The 16,384-nt window shown below is 44.4% G+C and overlaps 1 protein-coding gene across 1 annotated transcript in view; it reads right to left on the bottom strand.

The window, feature by feature from the left end:
* Window positions 1-16,384, bottom strand: part of fer1l4 (fer-1 like family member 4) — a 118,680-nt gene that overhangs the window by 46,947 nt on the left and 55,349 nt on the right. The window contains exons 24-27 of the mRNA XM_055652728.1: window positions 13,194-13,318; window positions 11,022-11,156; window positions 8,789-8,962; window positions 742-855 (exon numbers count right to left, since the gene is read on the bottom strand). Coding sequence (XP_055508703.1) covers window positions 742-855; window positions 8,789-8,962; window positions 11,022-11,156; window positions 13,194-13,318 — 548 coding nt within the window. The remainder of the gene's footprint in view (window positions 1-741; window positions 856-8,788; window positions 8,963-11,021; window positions 11,157-13,193; window positions 13,319-16,384) is intronic.

The raw sequence follows: 16,384 nt of genomic DNA, 5'->3' as shown, positions 1-16,384 counted from the left end.
TGAAAAAGATAATAGTTTGTAATGGAAGGCATTTGGTTCAATGTTTGTACTCTAACTTGCATCCATGATAAATAAAAGAATAATTAGTTTGGTTTCAATCTGCAGTTTAACAGGGTCAGTGGATGAGGGAAGGCCGAACAATTGATGATCTTCTCCTTCATTCCCACCACTGACAGCTGGTGGAAAGACACAAAATGCTGGAGTAACTCAGTGGGTCAGGCAGCATCTCTGGAGAAAAGGAATAGGTGGCGTTTCAGGTCGACACCCCTCTTCAGACTAAGCGCTGAGGTTTGGGAAATGCCCAAAATGTGTGGCAGCAATTAATTCAGGAGAAGGCACACACTGTAGGCAAGGACTCACCATGATAGAGAGCAGCAACAGCAAGAGTGGACAAATTATCATTAATGCAATCTACTTTTTTTCTGCTCGATTTGGAACTTCTTAAAGAGAGTTGGCTCTTTAGCCAAATCAGCAAAGTAGAGAATAGCAAACATTAAGGTGTCAGGAGGTGAATCAATTGCAACAGCATAATTGGTCTCTGACTTCATCCTGTGGCCACAATATTCATGTGGAAGGTCCTGCAGAGTTTCTGGTTAATGGTAACACACAGGATGTTGATGGGAGGGAAGTTGGTGATGGTGGTTATTTTAGTGATGGTCATTGCTTGGCATTCGTATTACATCAAGATGATTTCATTATCGCAGTATGTGACAGGGGAATTATTATCTAATGGAAAATTACCTCAATTCGGAACTTCTTGAGCCTTGGCCGGATTGTTGCAGGAATGATGAAATGTTTCTCCAGTGCATCAAGAAATTCTGGATGTTTGCATTCTACATCTTCTGGCAGAGATGGCTATAAAAGATCAGAACATTAAGAAAAAAGCTTGTGTCTCCATTTCATACACTTTGACCAAACCTTATCTAGAGCTTATTCATGGCCTCTATTGCTTACTTTTATAGATGAGGTCAGACACCAATCTGTGGGATTTCAGCCCCTCACTGGGATTGGAACTCAATGCCATACCCTCCTTCCTGCCTACCCATGTCCAGTGTACCTGGTGCTGACTATATTTCTCCCACTGTCTTGTTTCCCCACAAGGAAATGGCAGACGAGTTGAACAGGTACTTTGGATCTGTCTTCACTGAGGAAGATACAAACAATCTCCCTGATGTACGAGTGGCCAGAGGATCTATGGTGATGGAGGAACAGAAGGAAATTCAAATTTGGCAGGAAATGGTGTTGGGTAGACTGATGGGACTGAAGGCTGATAAATCCCCAGGCCCTGATGCTCTGCACCCCAGGGTACTTAAGGAGGTGGCTCTAGAAATCGTGGATGCATTGATAATCATTTTCCAATGTTCTATAGATTCAGGATCAGTTCCTGTGGATTGGAGGGTAGCTAATGTTATCCCACATTTTAAGAAAGGAGGGAGACGGAAAACAGGGTATTATAGGCCAGTTAAGGGCTTGTCCCACTGTACGAGCTAATTCAAGAGTTCTCCTGAGTTTCCCCTCATTCGAACTCGGAGAATTACGGTAATGGCTGCTCGTAAGTACTCGGGGCTCTCGTGGACAATTTTCAACATGTTGAAAAATCTTCACGAGTCTTCCCAAGCTTACCGCGTTTCCCGAGTACCTGCCGTTAGCGTTACGAGCCGCTAAAAGACGTCCGGAGCTCCGACATACCCGCTACGTACATTCTACGTGCTTACCTCGAGTTTGATTTTTTTTAAACTCGGGAGAGCTCTTGAATGAACTCGTACAGTGGGACAGGCCCTTTAGCCTGACATCGGTGGTGGGGGAGATGCTGGAGGGATTCAGATTCAGATTCAGATTCAATTTTAATTGTCATTGTCAGTGTACAGTACAGAGACAACGAAATGCATTTAGCATCTCCTTTGAAGAGCGACATAGCAAACGATTTTGAATTAAAAAAAAAAATAATAATAAGTGTCCGGGGGGGGGGGGGGGGGGTGAACTGTGAGGAGGATGGGGGAGGACGCAGGGTGACTTGGGGGGGGGAGTGGGGGGTTTAATGTGGATTGTGAGGTTTTCAGTCACCGAGGTACGTTGTTTAGTAGAGTGACAGCGGCCGGAAAGAAGCTGTTCCTCGACCTGCTGGTTCGGCAACGGAGAGACCTGTAGCGCCTCCCGGATGGTAGGAGGGTAGGAGATCAGTTATAAAATATGAAATAGCGGCACATTTGGATAGCATTAAGGTCAGAGTCAGCATGGATTTACGAAGGGGAAATCATGCTTGACTAATCTTCTGGAATTTTTTGAGGATGTAACTAGGAAAATGGACAAGGGAGAGCCAGTGGATGTAGTCTACCTGGACTTCAGAAAGCCTTTGATAATATCCAACATATGAGATTAGTGAGCAAAAATAGGGCACATGGTATTGGCGGCAGGGTACTGACAAGGATAGAAAATAGGTTGGCAGACAGGAAACAGAGTAAGAATCAACGGTGAGCAACAGCGGAAATTGGAGGAACAGCACCTCATATTCCGCCTGGGGACCTTGCGTCCGGATGGCATTAACATTGAATTCTCCCAATTTTGCTAGCCCTTGCTGTCTCCTCCCCTTCCTAAACCTCTAGCTGTCTCCTCCCACCACTCCTCCCCATCCTGCTCGCTGGCTCCTCCTCCTCCCCTTTTCCTTCCTTCTCCCCCCCCACCTCCCATTGGTCTGAAGAAGGGTTTCGGCCCGAAACGTCGCCCGTTTCCTTCGCTCCATAGATGCTGCTGCACCCGCTGAGTTTCTCCATCAATTTTGTGTACCGTAAGAATTAACGGGTCCCTTTCAGAATGGCAGGCAGTGACTAGTGGGGTAGCACAAGGCTCGGTGCTGGGACCGCAGCTATTTACAATATACTATACATTAATGATTAAAGGTAACATTAGCAAATTTGCAGATGACATAAAGCTGGGTGGCAGTGTGAACTGTGAGGAAGATGCTATGAGTACGCAGGGTGACTTGGACAGGTTGGGGGACAGTGGACAGATGCAGTTTAATGTGGATAAATGTGAGGTTTTCCACTTTGGTGACAAGAACAGGAAGTAAGATTATTATCTGAATGGTGTCGTTAGGAAAAATGATGATCAGCAAGCTCAGGGAAATGAGTCCCTCACTCACTGGTTGGGCCATAGAGAAAAGGAGGCTATAATGAGGGGAGCGAGAAAACATAGTGACATAGGAGAGGTGGTGCGATGTTTGCAACACAAAGACCAGACGATCCCGGATTTTATAGCCGATTAGGAAAAGGGGAATGTGGAAGAAAATATTAATATCCTTCCTTACTTAATTATAATTGAAATTGAACAAGGTAACGAAAGGGTGTTTGGATGTGACAATTGGAATTTCTCGTTGACCAGGTATAGAAGTGGTTCATGGGAATTAGCAAAGTAAGATTAGACGTATTGCCTCTTGTCTAGGAATATGTTGAAGGGTGGACGGTAAATTTAAACATGAAATAGTAGACGGAGATAAGGAAGCTTGTTTCATACAGCAGCGTGTTACAGCAGACCACCAGCGCCCCCTACCGCTAGTAGTGTAGATACCTTCCATTAAATGGGGGCTTATGATTGGCTCGAAGAGGGAATGGTGGTCCACCTGAGAGGTGAGATAGAATAATGTCAAGATGCCCTTGTATTGTGTTTGACTTGTATTAACCATCAGTTGGTGAATAAGATTGACATAAACAAAATGTATGTTATGAAACATAGAAACATAGAAAATAGGTGCAGGAGGAGGCCATTTGGCCCTTCGAGCCTGCACCGCCATTCAATATGATCATGGCTGGTCATCCAACTCAGTATCCTGTACCTGCCTTCTCTCCATACCACCTGATCCCTTTAGCCACAAGGGCCACATCTAACTCCCTCTTAAATATAGCCAATGAACTGGCCTCAACTACCTTCTGTGGCAGAGAATTCCACAGATGAATGGCGTTTCGTCCAAGACCCGGAAGCTATTAACAAAATAGTGATCCCTATTGCTCCTTTAGTACCTGACACCAATATTATTCTGTCATCTATACTGACGGAAGCGACTCCTTTACAGTAATTAACCAATGTTCAGCCTTTTTCTCCATACCCCTGCATCAAGACAGCCAGGTCCTGTTTGCTTTTACCTACAAGGATCAACAATACACCTGGACTCGGCCACCCCAGGGGTATACTGAAAGCCCGACCGTATATGCAGCAGCAGTGGAAACTGATCTAGAGGAATATCATTTATCAGAGAGGTCTACTTTGATCCAGTATGTCAATGACCCTTTGGTAGCCTCTGTGACAGGTCCTGATTGTAAAGACTCAATTGCTGCAACATTTGGCAGAAAGAGGGCAGAAAGTATCCCTGGAAAAATGACAGTTCTGCCAGCTGCAGTAAATGGCACGCCAGCCTGCTTGCAAGCTGCAGCGGCAACGGCTACAATGATAGAAAAGTCAATCCCTGTCGTTCTTGATCACCCGTGTGTAGTGACTGTTCCTCATGCAGTGATGTTATTATTCAATTCAGCAGCTACACAGCATTTCACAGCCACTAGAAGAACAGGATATGAAGTTATCCTTTTATCACATCCGAACTATACTTATCAGCGATCACCTGCTATAAACCCAGCTACCTTTGTACCACTGCCAGAAGAAGATTGTGACCATGATTATCTATTGCTTGTAGAAGCCGCTGCCACTCCCCGGCTGGACTTAGAGTAATCCGATTGATAATCCTGACCTGGTCCTATTTATTGATGGCTCTTCACACCGACCTAGCGATGACAGATTATTAGCAGGATATGCAGTGGTCACACCACACCAAGTGCCGGAACGACCACTCAGGCAACTGAGCTGTATGCCCCGACTCGTGCATGCATATTGGCAAATGAATAAAAGTGCTAATATCTACACCGATTCTCGCTACGCATTTGGGGTTGTACATGACTTTGGGCAGTTATGCCAATGTAGAGGATTCATCACATCAATAGGAAAGACTATTAAGCATGATAAACTGGTCTTAAATTTATTGGATTGCCACAGCAAATTGCAGTTATTAAATGTGAGGGGAAAAGATCAGCTGATTATGTAGCCAAACAGATTGCCCACAGGCAAACCCCACAATTATAAGCAGCTAAAATTAAGTCTGTAGCACAAAGAAAGCTCCCGGTTTGCATTGATGTAACCCTGTTACAGGATGCCCAAAGCCTAGCACCACTCCAGGAAAATAAATCCTGGCGCAAAACAGGGTGTTATCAAGACCCTACTGTCTGGGTCCACCCTGATGGTCGGGTAGTTTGCCCCAGGAGCCTATTTTTGTCCCTGTCTCGCCTAGCCCATGGACAGGCTCACATGGGTAAAGGGGGGGGGATGGCACACACATTGTCCCAGCAATGGTATGTACCAGGTATATCAGTCATACAGTAATTGATAAGGTTGCAAGAACATGTCTGGTGTATCAACAAAATAATAGAAGGGAGACGCCTGCAAAATTTGATCACCAACCACAACCTGAAATGTCTTTTGAGAATTTGCTAATTGAGTTTGTACAACAGCAAAGGGTTTTAAGTACATTCTGGTCATAGTTGATATGTTCTCCAGAAGGGTGGAGAGGGATGATGCAAGGATGGTAGTCAATATTTTAATGAAATAAATAATACCTAGATTCGGATACCCATGGGAATAAACAGTGACAGAGGAACCCATTTCACCAGTAAATGAGTTCGGAACTTGTTGAAGGATCTTGGGTTCCAGTGGAAATGACACATACCATATCAACCACAGTCCTCAGAGATGGTGGAAAGAGTAAATGGTGAGATAAAAGCCACTTTGGGCAAAGTATGCCAGCAAAATAGGTAGTTGTGGCCAGACGCCATGCCCATAGTGATGTATGCCCTGGGAAATCAGAAAAATAGAAACACGGGCCTAACACCTCACGGGATATTGATGGGGCGACCTATGACAACAGGAACCCGACCCCCGATGACTCCTGAGAAGGTCGCTCTAATTTGGAATGATGAAATATCCTTAAGATATGCTCAAGCCATGTGTGAAACAGTTGGTAAAATCTATGACAAAGTTAAGCAGGCACAGTCCCTCTGGCAGAAGGCAATATGCACCCGTTTAAACCAGATCAGGTTTATGTGGGAGCAACGAACAAAGATTATTTCTCTTCGAGATGCTGCAAACAACGCAAACGGCAGTAAAAGTAAAAGAAAAACCCGATTGGGCACATGCCACCAGATGTAAACGCATCACTCAGGCGGAGCCCTCGAGGAGAAGGAAACGCAAGAGCCGTACATTTTTGTAGTGATAACACGACCATTAAAATAGTATCAACATTATACTATTCTTTATTAACTATCTTTATAGTATTAAATAATTATGAATATATTAACATTTTATGGGATCATAGAGGACTTGAGAGTGAAGAGAGGCATCTAGATCGTTACGAGAGACAGGATGAAGGTAGAAGTTGGAGTATGAAATTCAACTAACAACTTTCACACAGAACATAGTGAACTCTCAACTAAAAGAAAAACAGGCTTCCTTATCTGATTTGAATGTTGGGTTTGTGCCCATATTCCTGCGCATGCTGAAGATGGTATCCCTTTTGTGAGCTCAAGGACGGGTTCCAACCTAATTATAATCAGACACCTATGCCTCTATTTTTGCAACTGATTAATGAGAGAAAATATTAAAATCCTTTCTTACTATAATATGTGTTGATCACAAAGATCAACGAGTAGGGAACTATGGAAGAAAATATTAATATCCTTCCTTACTTGATTTTGATTGGAATTGAACAAGGTAACGAAAGTGTGTTTGGATGTGACAATTGGCATCTCTCGTTGACCAGGTGTAGAACAGGTTCATGGGAATCGGCAAAGTAAGAGTAGACGCATTACCTCGTCTAGGAATGTGTTAAAAGGTGGATGAAAAATGTAAACATGAAACAGTAGACGGAGACAAGGAACTTTGTTTTTCTCAGCAGTGTGTTACATTAGACCTATCGCTAGTAGTGCAGATACGTTGCAGTAAATGGGGGCTTATGATTGGCTCAGAGAGGGGATGGTGGCGCGGGCCGCAGGTGAGATAGAATAATGACTATCTCACCTTGTATTACGTTTGACTTGTATTAACCATCAGTTGGTGAATAGGATTGACATAAACCAAATGTATGTTATGACTAATGAACTAATTGGTACCTATGTAGTAGATAGTATATTTTCGTATAGTTGTATCTAACAAAAAACAAAAGTTGTTTATTGTACAGTAAAACTCGGCTAATTCTGCTGTGAAGTCAGAGATCTGGTGAGCAGTTAACTGCTGCCATCTCTCCATGATTTCATGCAATAAAGTCTCTTGAAGCAAACCTGCAAAATCTCCGTTTTTCATTTTCCTTTCATTTCCATCTAAATTAATTTCTTCCGCAGGGATGTACAACGAGATCTGGGTGTCCATGTACATCAGTCACTGAAAGTAAGCATGCAGGTACAGCAGGCAGTGAAGAAAGCTAATGGCATGTTGGCCTTCAAAACAAGAGGAGTTGAGTATACGAGCAAAGAGGTTCTACTGCAGTTGTACAGGGCCCTGGTGAGACCACACCTGGAGTATTGGTCTCCAAATTTGAGGAAGGACATTCTTGCTGTTGAGGGAGTGCAGCGTAGGTTCACGAGGTTAATTCCCGGGACTGTCATATGATGAAAGAATGGAGGGACTGGGGTTGTTTACACTGGAGTTTAGAAGGATGAGAGGGGATCTTATTGAAACATATAAGATTGTTAAGGGCAGGAAACAGGTTCCCGATGTTGGGAGAGACCAGAGACCAGAGACCAGAGACCAGAGACCAGAGACCAGAGACCAGAGACCAGACACACACACACACTTTGGAGGCTTCAACTGTGGGCCCTGTGGATGGTAACATCGGGAGCTGACCTGGTTGGTGGCTGACTCCAAACTCCAGGAACAGCAGCTTCATCTGCCCCAGAATCGAGGGGCTTGAATCGGCCCGTTCACGGGTCCTTTCATCGACCGGCGCGGCTTAAAATTGGCCGGCGGGGGCTTCAACATCGGGAACCTCGATCGCCTTGATGCAACAGTTTGATTTTAAGGAGCGCCGGGCGATGAAAGGCCACACGAACGGGCCGATTCAGCCCTTAGAAAGCGCCTGACACCCGCTTGAATCTTTCAAAAGCTACAATTTGATAAATAACACTTAAACAAATAAAACTGAAGTAAATAAAGGCAAACAGAAGAACCAACCTTGGAGGGGGAGGAAGAGAGAGAGAGATGGGAAAAAATACTAAATAATGTGAGTGACCGTGAATGAGGGACTTACCTGCAAGCCAGCTAGTAAACCCGTTCGACCGGAGCCCTTAATGACCTGACCCGTTTAAATCTGATACCCGTTCAAATCTTTCCCATCCACCAATACATCCAATGAGTTCAAATGGTAACTGTACCCACATCAGACAGCTTTAAGAAATTCTCTGCGAATACCTTCAATAATACTTGAAGGTCAAAACACAATTGGTGACACATCGTGTTAATACGATGTTAATAGAGACATTTAAGAAGCGCTTAACAGTGACACTGTCTCACGGAAAGCGGAGATTTTAATTGTTTCTTTTCACTTAATTTCAAAATTCGGATCCCAAAACATGGGGGGGGGAGGGGATTGTCCCCAACCTCTCAAAACATGGGAGGAAATTGACATTTGGGACGGAACTACCAACGTTCACTTCAGCGAGGAAGAGCAAATGAAAGAGTTGGGAAGGTTTGATTTTCCTACCTCTCCATATCCACTGTAATCAAGTTCTATCAGTTCAAAAGCTGCCAGCAGTTCACCACCCATGGTCTTGCCCTTGTAAATGTCATGAAACTTTAAGGTTGGTCTCTCATATTTTTCCTCCTGCAGTTTAATGGATGGAACTGCAAAGGCACGTCCAAGAAACTCCGGGCTGCCCTGTAATTTGTGGAAAGGTGCCATTAGAATGTATCATTTGAACATAGCATGATGCGAGATCCTTGCAGATCAACACACAACATCACAAAAGTCGGACAAGAATTCCCCATTTACTTGGCAATCCATCAGAGGATGGTGTCCAGGGTCTAGATTATTGCCGGGAAGAATAGGCAGAGAGTTAGACTTGCACCTCACTGTGGAAGAATGCCAGGCAAATCCACCCACCTCATTCCATTGTGATACAGGTCCACACCCACTAATATTACACCACATTGATCTGCACGAACAGGCTAGATCTTCTACCTGGGCAGCCACAGGAGACAGGCGAGGTATACAATGAATATTCCTTGTTTGTCTCGCAGAGAAAGACATGGGTGTTAGAGGCCGTGGGGAAGTTGGAGGCACAAGAGAGTGCAGATGCTGGAATCATGAGTGAAAAAACATCCACTGGACGAATTGTGGAGAGAAATGGGAAAAAGGTCCCGACCTGAGGGTGCAGCACTGAAGATGCACGGGTAAATTGGGGGCAGCCGGCATGGATTTGTTCATTTATACACATTGAACCTTTTTTTTTCTCTCTCTCTCTATCATTTATCATATTGTTTACAGTGTACTATGTTTACATATTCTGTTGTGCTGCGCAGAGTTTCAGTGTTCTATCTGGGACACATGACAATAAAACACTCTTGACTTAACAAGAAGTGTCGGTGAAAGTTGAGACCAGTGACAAATATGAGGTTATCTGCATGGAGTTCAGCTGGAGATATGACAAAGTCCCAAGGGGTAGAGTTAGGTGGTAAAAGAAATGAGATCCATGGGAAAGTGGCATTAAGTTCAAAGTTAGCTCAAAGGATTATTACAGACATTTTATTGACAGAAGGGGCGTGTGTACCGGAGTTCTGGGCTCAGCACGGCCTCTTGCTTTCCATAATGCTTATTACTAAATGAATTAAAAGTAGTGGCCATGGTTAAGTAATTTGCCAATCACACCGAAACCTGCAACAAGGTTGACGGAAACATCATAGACTGCTGAGGTAAATTCAATCTAGAGACATGCATAAATCAATACCACATTTGCAGGACAAGTAAATAAGTATAAATGATAGAATAGTAATACGCGTACAGAACAAAGCAATCTTGGCATGCATGTCCACCAATCTCTAAAAGCAACCATGACGTGCAAGTGAAGTGATTAAGTTAGCAAACAGAGAAAGTTATTACCATTAATAATTGAAGCACAGAATACAGGAGCAAACTCTCTGTTGGAACTACAGATGGCAGCCCAATGGCGTAACGGTAGAGCTGCTGTCTTACAGCGCCAGAGACTCCAGTTCAATCCTGACTACGGGTGCTGTCTGAACGGAGTTTGTTCGTTCTCCCCGTGACTTGCGTGGGTTTTCTCCAAGACCTTCAGTTTCCTCCCACACTCCAAAGACGTACAGGTTTGTAGATTAATTGGCTTGGTATAAATGTAAATTGCCCCTCATGTGTGTAGGATAGTGTTAGTGTGCGGGGATCGATGTTCGGAGCGGACACGGTGAGCTGTAACCAAGGGCCTGTATCTCTAAATGGAATATTTTGATCAGTCTGGTTTCCAGACCAGGAGGATGGGAAAGCACTAGGAAGTGCAGAGAAGATTTACCGAGATGTTTCCAGCACTGGAGACTTGTTATTGGGAGATACCAACTAAACTGGAGTTCATTGTTTTGGTTCAGGGAAGATCAAGGAAGATTTAATTGAGATGTACCAAGACTGTGATAAGCCCAGACAAGGTGACAGAAGGGATCTACTTATCTTGGCAAATGGGTTCATAACTTTGAGACAGAAATTAAGCTAATTTACAGTAAGATCAGAGAAAACCTCAGCGCATTTATTCAGTTTCTGCTAGGAACTGGGAAGATGGATTCACTGAAATAGGCACATTTCTGGCCTGAATGATCACATTGGCCTCACAAGCTACAACTATTTTTGGTTCCACACGTTAAACTCAGAAGCCACCAGCACAATTTTCCCGATCCTTATGAGGCATTTTTAATAAGAGCACAAGACCGAGACTCACAAAGCTGTCAAAGTCGTAGATGTTAATGATGATTAAGGGTGGATCATTCTTCAGTTCTTCTTTACTTCCCTCGATTAGGATTTGATCAAACAGCAACATCTCTGTCCACATTGGAGACAGTGTTTCTTCCAGGTACTGAGGAAGAATTAATTTGAAAACAAGCATTAAATCTGCATTTCAATAGCTGTAAATGACATGATTCCACTGCAGTGCTCTGATGCTCAGGAAGAACATGATAACAAATCCCAAATTATTTGTGATATTAAACAGGCCTGTGTGCTATCATTATTGATGATAACAATCTGACTTTGGTGGATGGTTAAGCACAAAGTCACCTGCACTTGATGGCCACAGAATACATTTCCAAGGAATGTCACTGCTGGCCATTCATTGACCTGCAGGGATGGGGGAATAGGGGCGGACAGTTCTGCTCATGCAAACTCCACCATGGAAATGATGTCAATAAATCTGGCATTGCTAAGTGTCTTACTTGGTGTAGTATAGCAACATGTCATCATCTGTGATTGCATTTCTTTCAAAAAAATCTCTTAAAATAATAACAAATTTTAAAGATAGCCTGCAACCTTTCATGCCTGGAGCTCATATACTGGAAAATGAGATTAATACACAGTGACACCTTTGTGACACTGGTACAGCGTACTGGCACCTCTAATGTGACGGCTATGATTATTAATCAGTTTAGCTAGTGGATAAAGTAAGTGAATCAATGAGACTTTTGTTCAGACTTGGAGTTCAGTTTTATATTACACAAGTTAAAGTGTAATTGATGGAAAAATACACCTTTGTCTTCAATAAAACAGTGAGTTTGGGTAAATCCATTCCTGCCCCACTTGGACACATAGGACAAGTGGCCCTGTCACTGTATAACTCTGTGCTCCTCAATCTCAACCAGTGTGCATTGGCATGAAGCTGAATTGCATCAACAGGAACTGTTAAATGGAAATGCCATTTCATCTAACAGACCATCGGTACATGTACAAACCATCAGTACCCGTACACATATTTATATCATTAGTCAGATTCTACTGTCTTCCAACCTCCAACCAATAAACAGATTTGAACAGATAAAGATTTGTCTGATCAATGCTACAGACAGACATATTGAGGATGCCTTCACTACCTGAACATTAACAACGCAGAGCTTTGCATGAACATGATCGAAGGGTTGATTGTCTCAATCGTGACCGTAGGTCAGTTTATAAAAAAATTATGAAGATTTGAGAATTAAGGGGCAGAAGTTTAGGGGTAACACGAGGGGGAACTTCTTTTTGCAGAGAGTGGTAGCTGTGTGGAGTGAGCTTCCAGTGGAAGTGGTGGAGGCAGGTTTGAATTTATCATTTAAAAATAAATTGGATAGGTATATGGACGGGAAAGGAATGGTCTGAGTGCAAGTAGATGGGACTAGGTGAGAGTAAGGGTTCCGCACGGACTAGAAGTGTCGAGATGGCCTGTTTCCGTGCTGTAATTGTTATATGTTATTAAACATCCAATTCTATCATTGTCTCTTTCCTTTATTCATATTTGGATCTAAACCACATTCATGAGAATTAAGGGACTGAAGTTTAGGGGTAACATGAGGGGGAACTTCTTTACTCAGAGAGTGGTAGCGGTGTGGAATGAGCTTCCAGTGAAGGTGGTGGAGGGAGGTTCGTTTTTATCATTTAAAAATAAATTGGATAGTTATATGGATGGGAAGGGAATGGAGGGTTATGGTCTGAGCGCAGGTATATGGGACAAGGGGAGATTATGTGTTCGGCACGGACTAGAAGGGTCGAGATGGCCTGTTTCCGTGCTGTAATTGTTATATGGTTATATGGTTATAAACCGGCAATGCAATAATTCAGCTCCATTCTCTTTGTATTATTTAAAAATAATAAATTAGGTTCCACTGTACTGTTTTGTGCTGTATTAACTTCTAATAAAAAAAATTAAAAAAATAATAATAATATAGTCCATTTTGAGATATTTGAAATTCTTCAAGAATGACCAACATCAAACACCATGTATCAACTCCCTTTTGTTTTCCCCAATAAACAAAATGAGGAACCAAAGGGAAATGGTCACTGCAACAGATTAAAGGTCCACTAACACTTTACAGAATGAATGAGAATAAAAATGGGCATTGCATCGCTGATTATTCAAGCATCTTACCCTGGTTGCCTGACACTGAGTTGAAAACACAACTCTTGCAAACGGATCTGACAGTCCGGTTTCATCGGCTGCCAGCAGTCCCCGAGCCTGGTACATGTGAGCCCGGAGCTGGAAATAACTGTTGTCTGTGTGTAGGGGAAAGAGAGATTCAGTCACATAAAACAGATGCAAAAATTGCTTTGTTAAAGTTGCTTTATAAATAGTTCTCAAGCCACAGTGTTGGAGAGGGTGCAGAGATTCACCAGGATGCTGCCTGGAATAAAGAGAGAGATCGGCTGCGATTGTTTCCCCTGGAGTGAAGGAGGCTGAGGGGAGACGGGACAGACAGAAGCATAGAAAATGTGTCTCTTGGTTCTTTCTTTCAACTCCAAACAATGATTAAACTTAACTCTGTGCTTTTGTCGTCTCCAGCTCTTCACAACCCAATGCTACACATGTTCAGAGTTGGGTTGAATGGCCCATTTCCTGAAGGGTCTCGACGCAAAACGTCACCCATTGCTTCTCTCCAGAGATGCTGCCTGTCCCACTGAGTTACTCCAGCATTTTGTGTCTACCTTTGGTGTAAACCAGCATCTCCAGTTCCTTTGTGTAAGAAAGAACTGCAGATGTTGGTTTAAATCGAAGGTAGACACAAAAAGGTGGAGTAACTCAGCGGGTGAGGCAGCATCTGCGGAGAGAAGGAATGAGCGACATTTCGGGTCGAGACCCTTCTTCAGACTGATATCGGGGAGGGGGTGGGACGAAGATAGGGTGTAAGCGGTGACAGTAAGACTGGTGTCTATCTAAGATAGCCCTTGTTTTCTCTCTCTTTCCCCTTCCCAGTTCTCCCACTAGTCTTACTGTCTCCGTATACACTTTATCTTTGTCCCGCCCCCTCCCCTGACATCAGTCTGAAGAGGGGTCTCGACCCGAAACGTCACCCATTCCTTCTCTCCGGAGATGCTGCCTGACCCGCTGAGTTACTCCACATTTTGTGTCTATCTTCAGTTCCTTTCTATACATTACTGTTTGTACGCCTCGTTGTCACCTTTTCCTCAGTCAACAATGAACCATTCTACATTTCCTTGAGCATCTTCTGCTTTGATCTGGCATGTTTACACCTTGCCCATCCATATCTCCAGTCTTCCTCTCCCCTAACTAGGTCTGAAGTAGAGTCTCGACCCAAAATGTCACCCATTCCTTCTCTCCGGAGAAGCTCCCTGTGCTGCTGAGTTACTCCAGCATTTTGTGTAAACCAGCACCTGCAGTTCCTTCCTGCACATAATACAAGTGTAAGTGTGGTCAGGTTGGCGTGTGTGATCTCTCCTCGGTTGCCGTGGGTTGCGTTTTCCTCTGTTGCTGTGAACTGAGGGAGATGCAGACACAAGGAACTACGTTTACAAAAAAGACACAAAGTTTTGAAGTAACTCAGCAGGTCAGGCAGCATCTGTGGAGATCATGGATAGGTGACGGTTTGTGTCAGAGCCCTTCTTTAGACTGGATGTAGTCTTCTTTGGCTGAATGATTAACTGAGTGAATCAGAGCCCAGGCTCCCTGGGATGCGCCACCACCAGGCATGTGATGTGGATTCCCCAGCTGGGTCTTTGCTGGTAAGGGTGACCTCGCGAGTCTGCCTTTGATTCAGCTGCAAAGTTGCATTTGTCAGCAGTCTGCCCAAACTGTGGGTATTCTAAAGGGCACCAAATAGGGAGGTGAGAAATAGAGGAGAAAGTCCGTGGAGAGGGTGCAGCAGTGTGCAAAATCTGCAGAGGGCTGGATTTGGGAGATTTTATTGAAGAAAAGGGGAGAATGTTCTGAAATGTGTTTAGGAGGCCACCACTGACTGGTGCTGCTGAGTGAGGAAGCTTTACAGATTGAGAGAGTAGTGGAGTCACAGAGCATGGAAACACGCCATAATGCCCCCGTCCCACTTAGGAAACCTGAACGGAAACCTCTGGAGACTTTGCGCCCCACCCATGGTTTCCGTGCGGTTCCTGGAGGTTGCAGGTAGTGGAAGCAGCAGGTGGGGGGGGGGGGGGGGGGGGGGGGGGGGGGGGAAAGAAGAAAGAAAGAGGCGGAGACAGTGGGTTGAGGGAGAGTTGGAAAGTGGAGGAGAAAGCAGGGACTACCTGAAATTGGAGGTCAATGTTCATACCGTTGGGGTGTAAACTGCCCAAGTGAAATATGAGGTGCTGCTCCTCCAATTTACGGTGGGACTCACTCTGGCCATGGAGGAGGCCCAGGATAGAAAGGTCGGATTCGGAATGGGAGGGGGAGTTGAAGAGCTGAGCCACCCGGAGGTCAGGTTGGTTATTGCGGACCGAGCGGAGGTGTTGGGCGAAGCGATCGCAAGGCCTACGCTTGGTCTCACCGATGTAGGGCAACTGACATCTAGAGCAGCGGATGCAATAGATGAGGTTGGAGGAGGTGCAGGTGAACCTCTGCCGCACCTGTTATACTGTGGTGATGTGGCTTGCCAAGTCTGCACTGGCTCTATTCAAAGGTAGCCCATCAAGAAGGTATTTTGAATAGAACATGTGTTTCACTCAAAAAAAGAGAAATGTGCAGAGTAGGTGATGTATACACCCACTTGCCTTTAGTGATTGACCAGTAGGGCTCATGAGCACCCACCCTGCCAACGTTAACATTGAAACATAGAAATTAGGTGCAGGGGTAGGCCATTCGGCCCTTCGATCCTGCAGCATTCGCCATTCAATATGATCATGGCTGATCATCCTACTCAGTATCCTGTACCTGCCTTCTCTCCATACCCCCTGATCCCTTTAGCCACAAGGGCCACATCTAACTCTCTCTTAAATATAGCCAATGAACTGGCCTCAACTACCCTCTCTGGCAGAAAATTCCAGAGACTCACCACTCTCTGTGTGAGAAAAGTTCTTCTCATCTCGGTTTTAAAGGATTTCCCCCTTATCCTTAAGCTGTGACCCCTTGTCCTGGACTTCCCCAACATCGGGAACAATCTTCCTGCATCTAGCCTGCCAACCCCTTAAGAATTTTGTAAGTTTCTATAAGATCCCCTCTCAATCAAAGTATCTCAATCAAAGTAAGTATCTGCACACCCCCCCCCCCCCACATCTGCATCCAATCCCCCCCCCCCCCCCCCCCCCCTAACGCCCACCCCCCACACAAAAAACCGTACCCAACCCCGGGCCCAATAAAAGGCACCAGCCTTCCTTCAATATTAAAGGGAC

The sequence above is a fragment of the Leucoraja erinacea genome, chromosome 21 (genome assembly GCF_028641065.1).
Source record: "Leucoraja erinacea ecotype New England chromosome 21, Leri_hhj_1, whole genome shotgun sequence".
Taxonomy (NCBI): domain Eukaryota; kingdom Metazoa; phylum Chordata; class Chondrichthyes; order Rajiformes; family Rajidae; genus Leucoraja; species Leucoraja erinaceus.
Note: the sequence above shows the minus strand (reverse complement) of the source record. Positions and strands in the feature narration are given on the sequence as shown.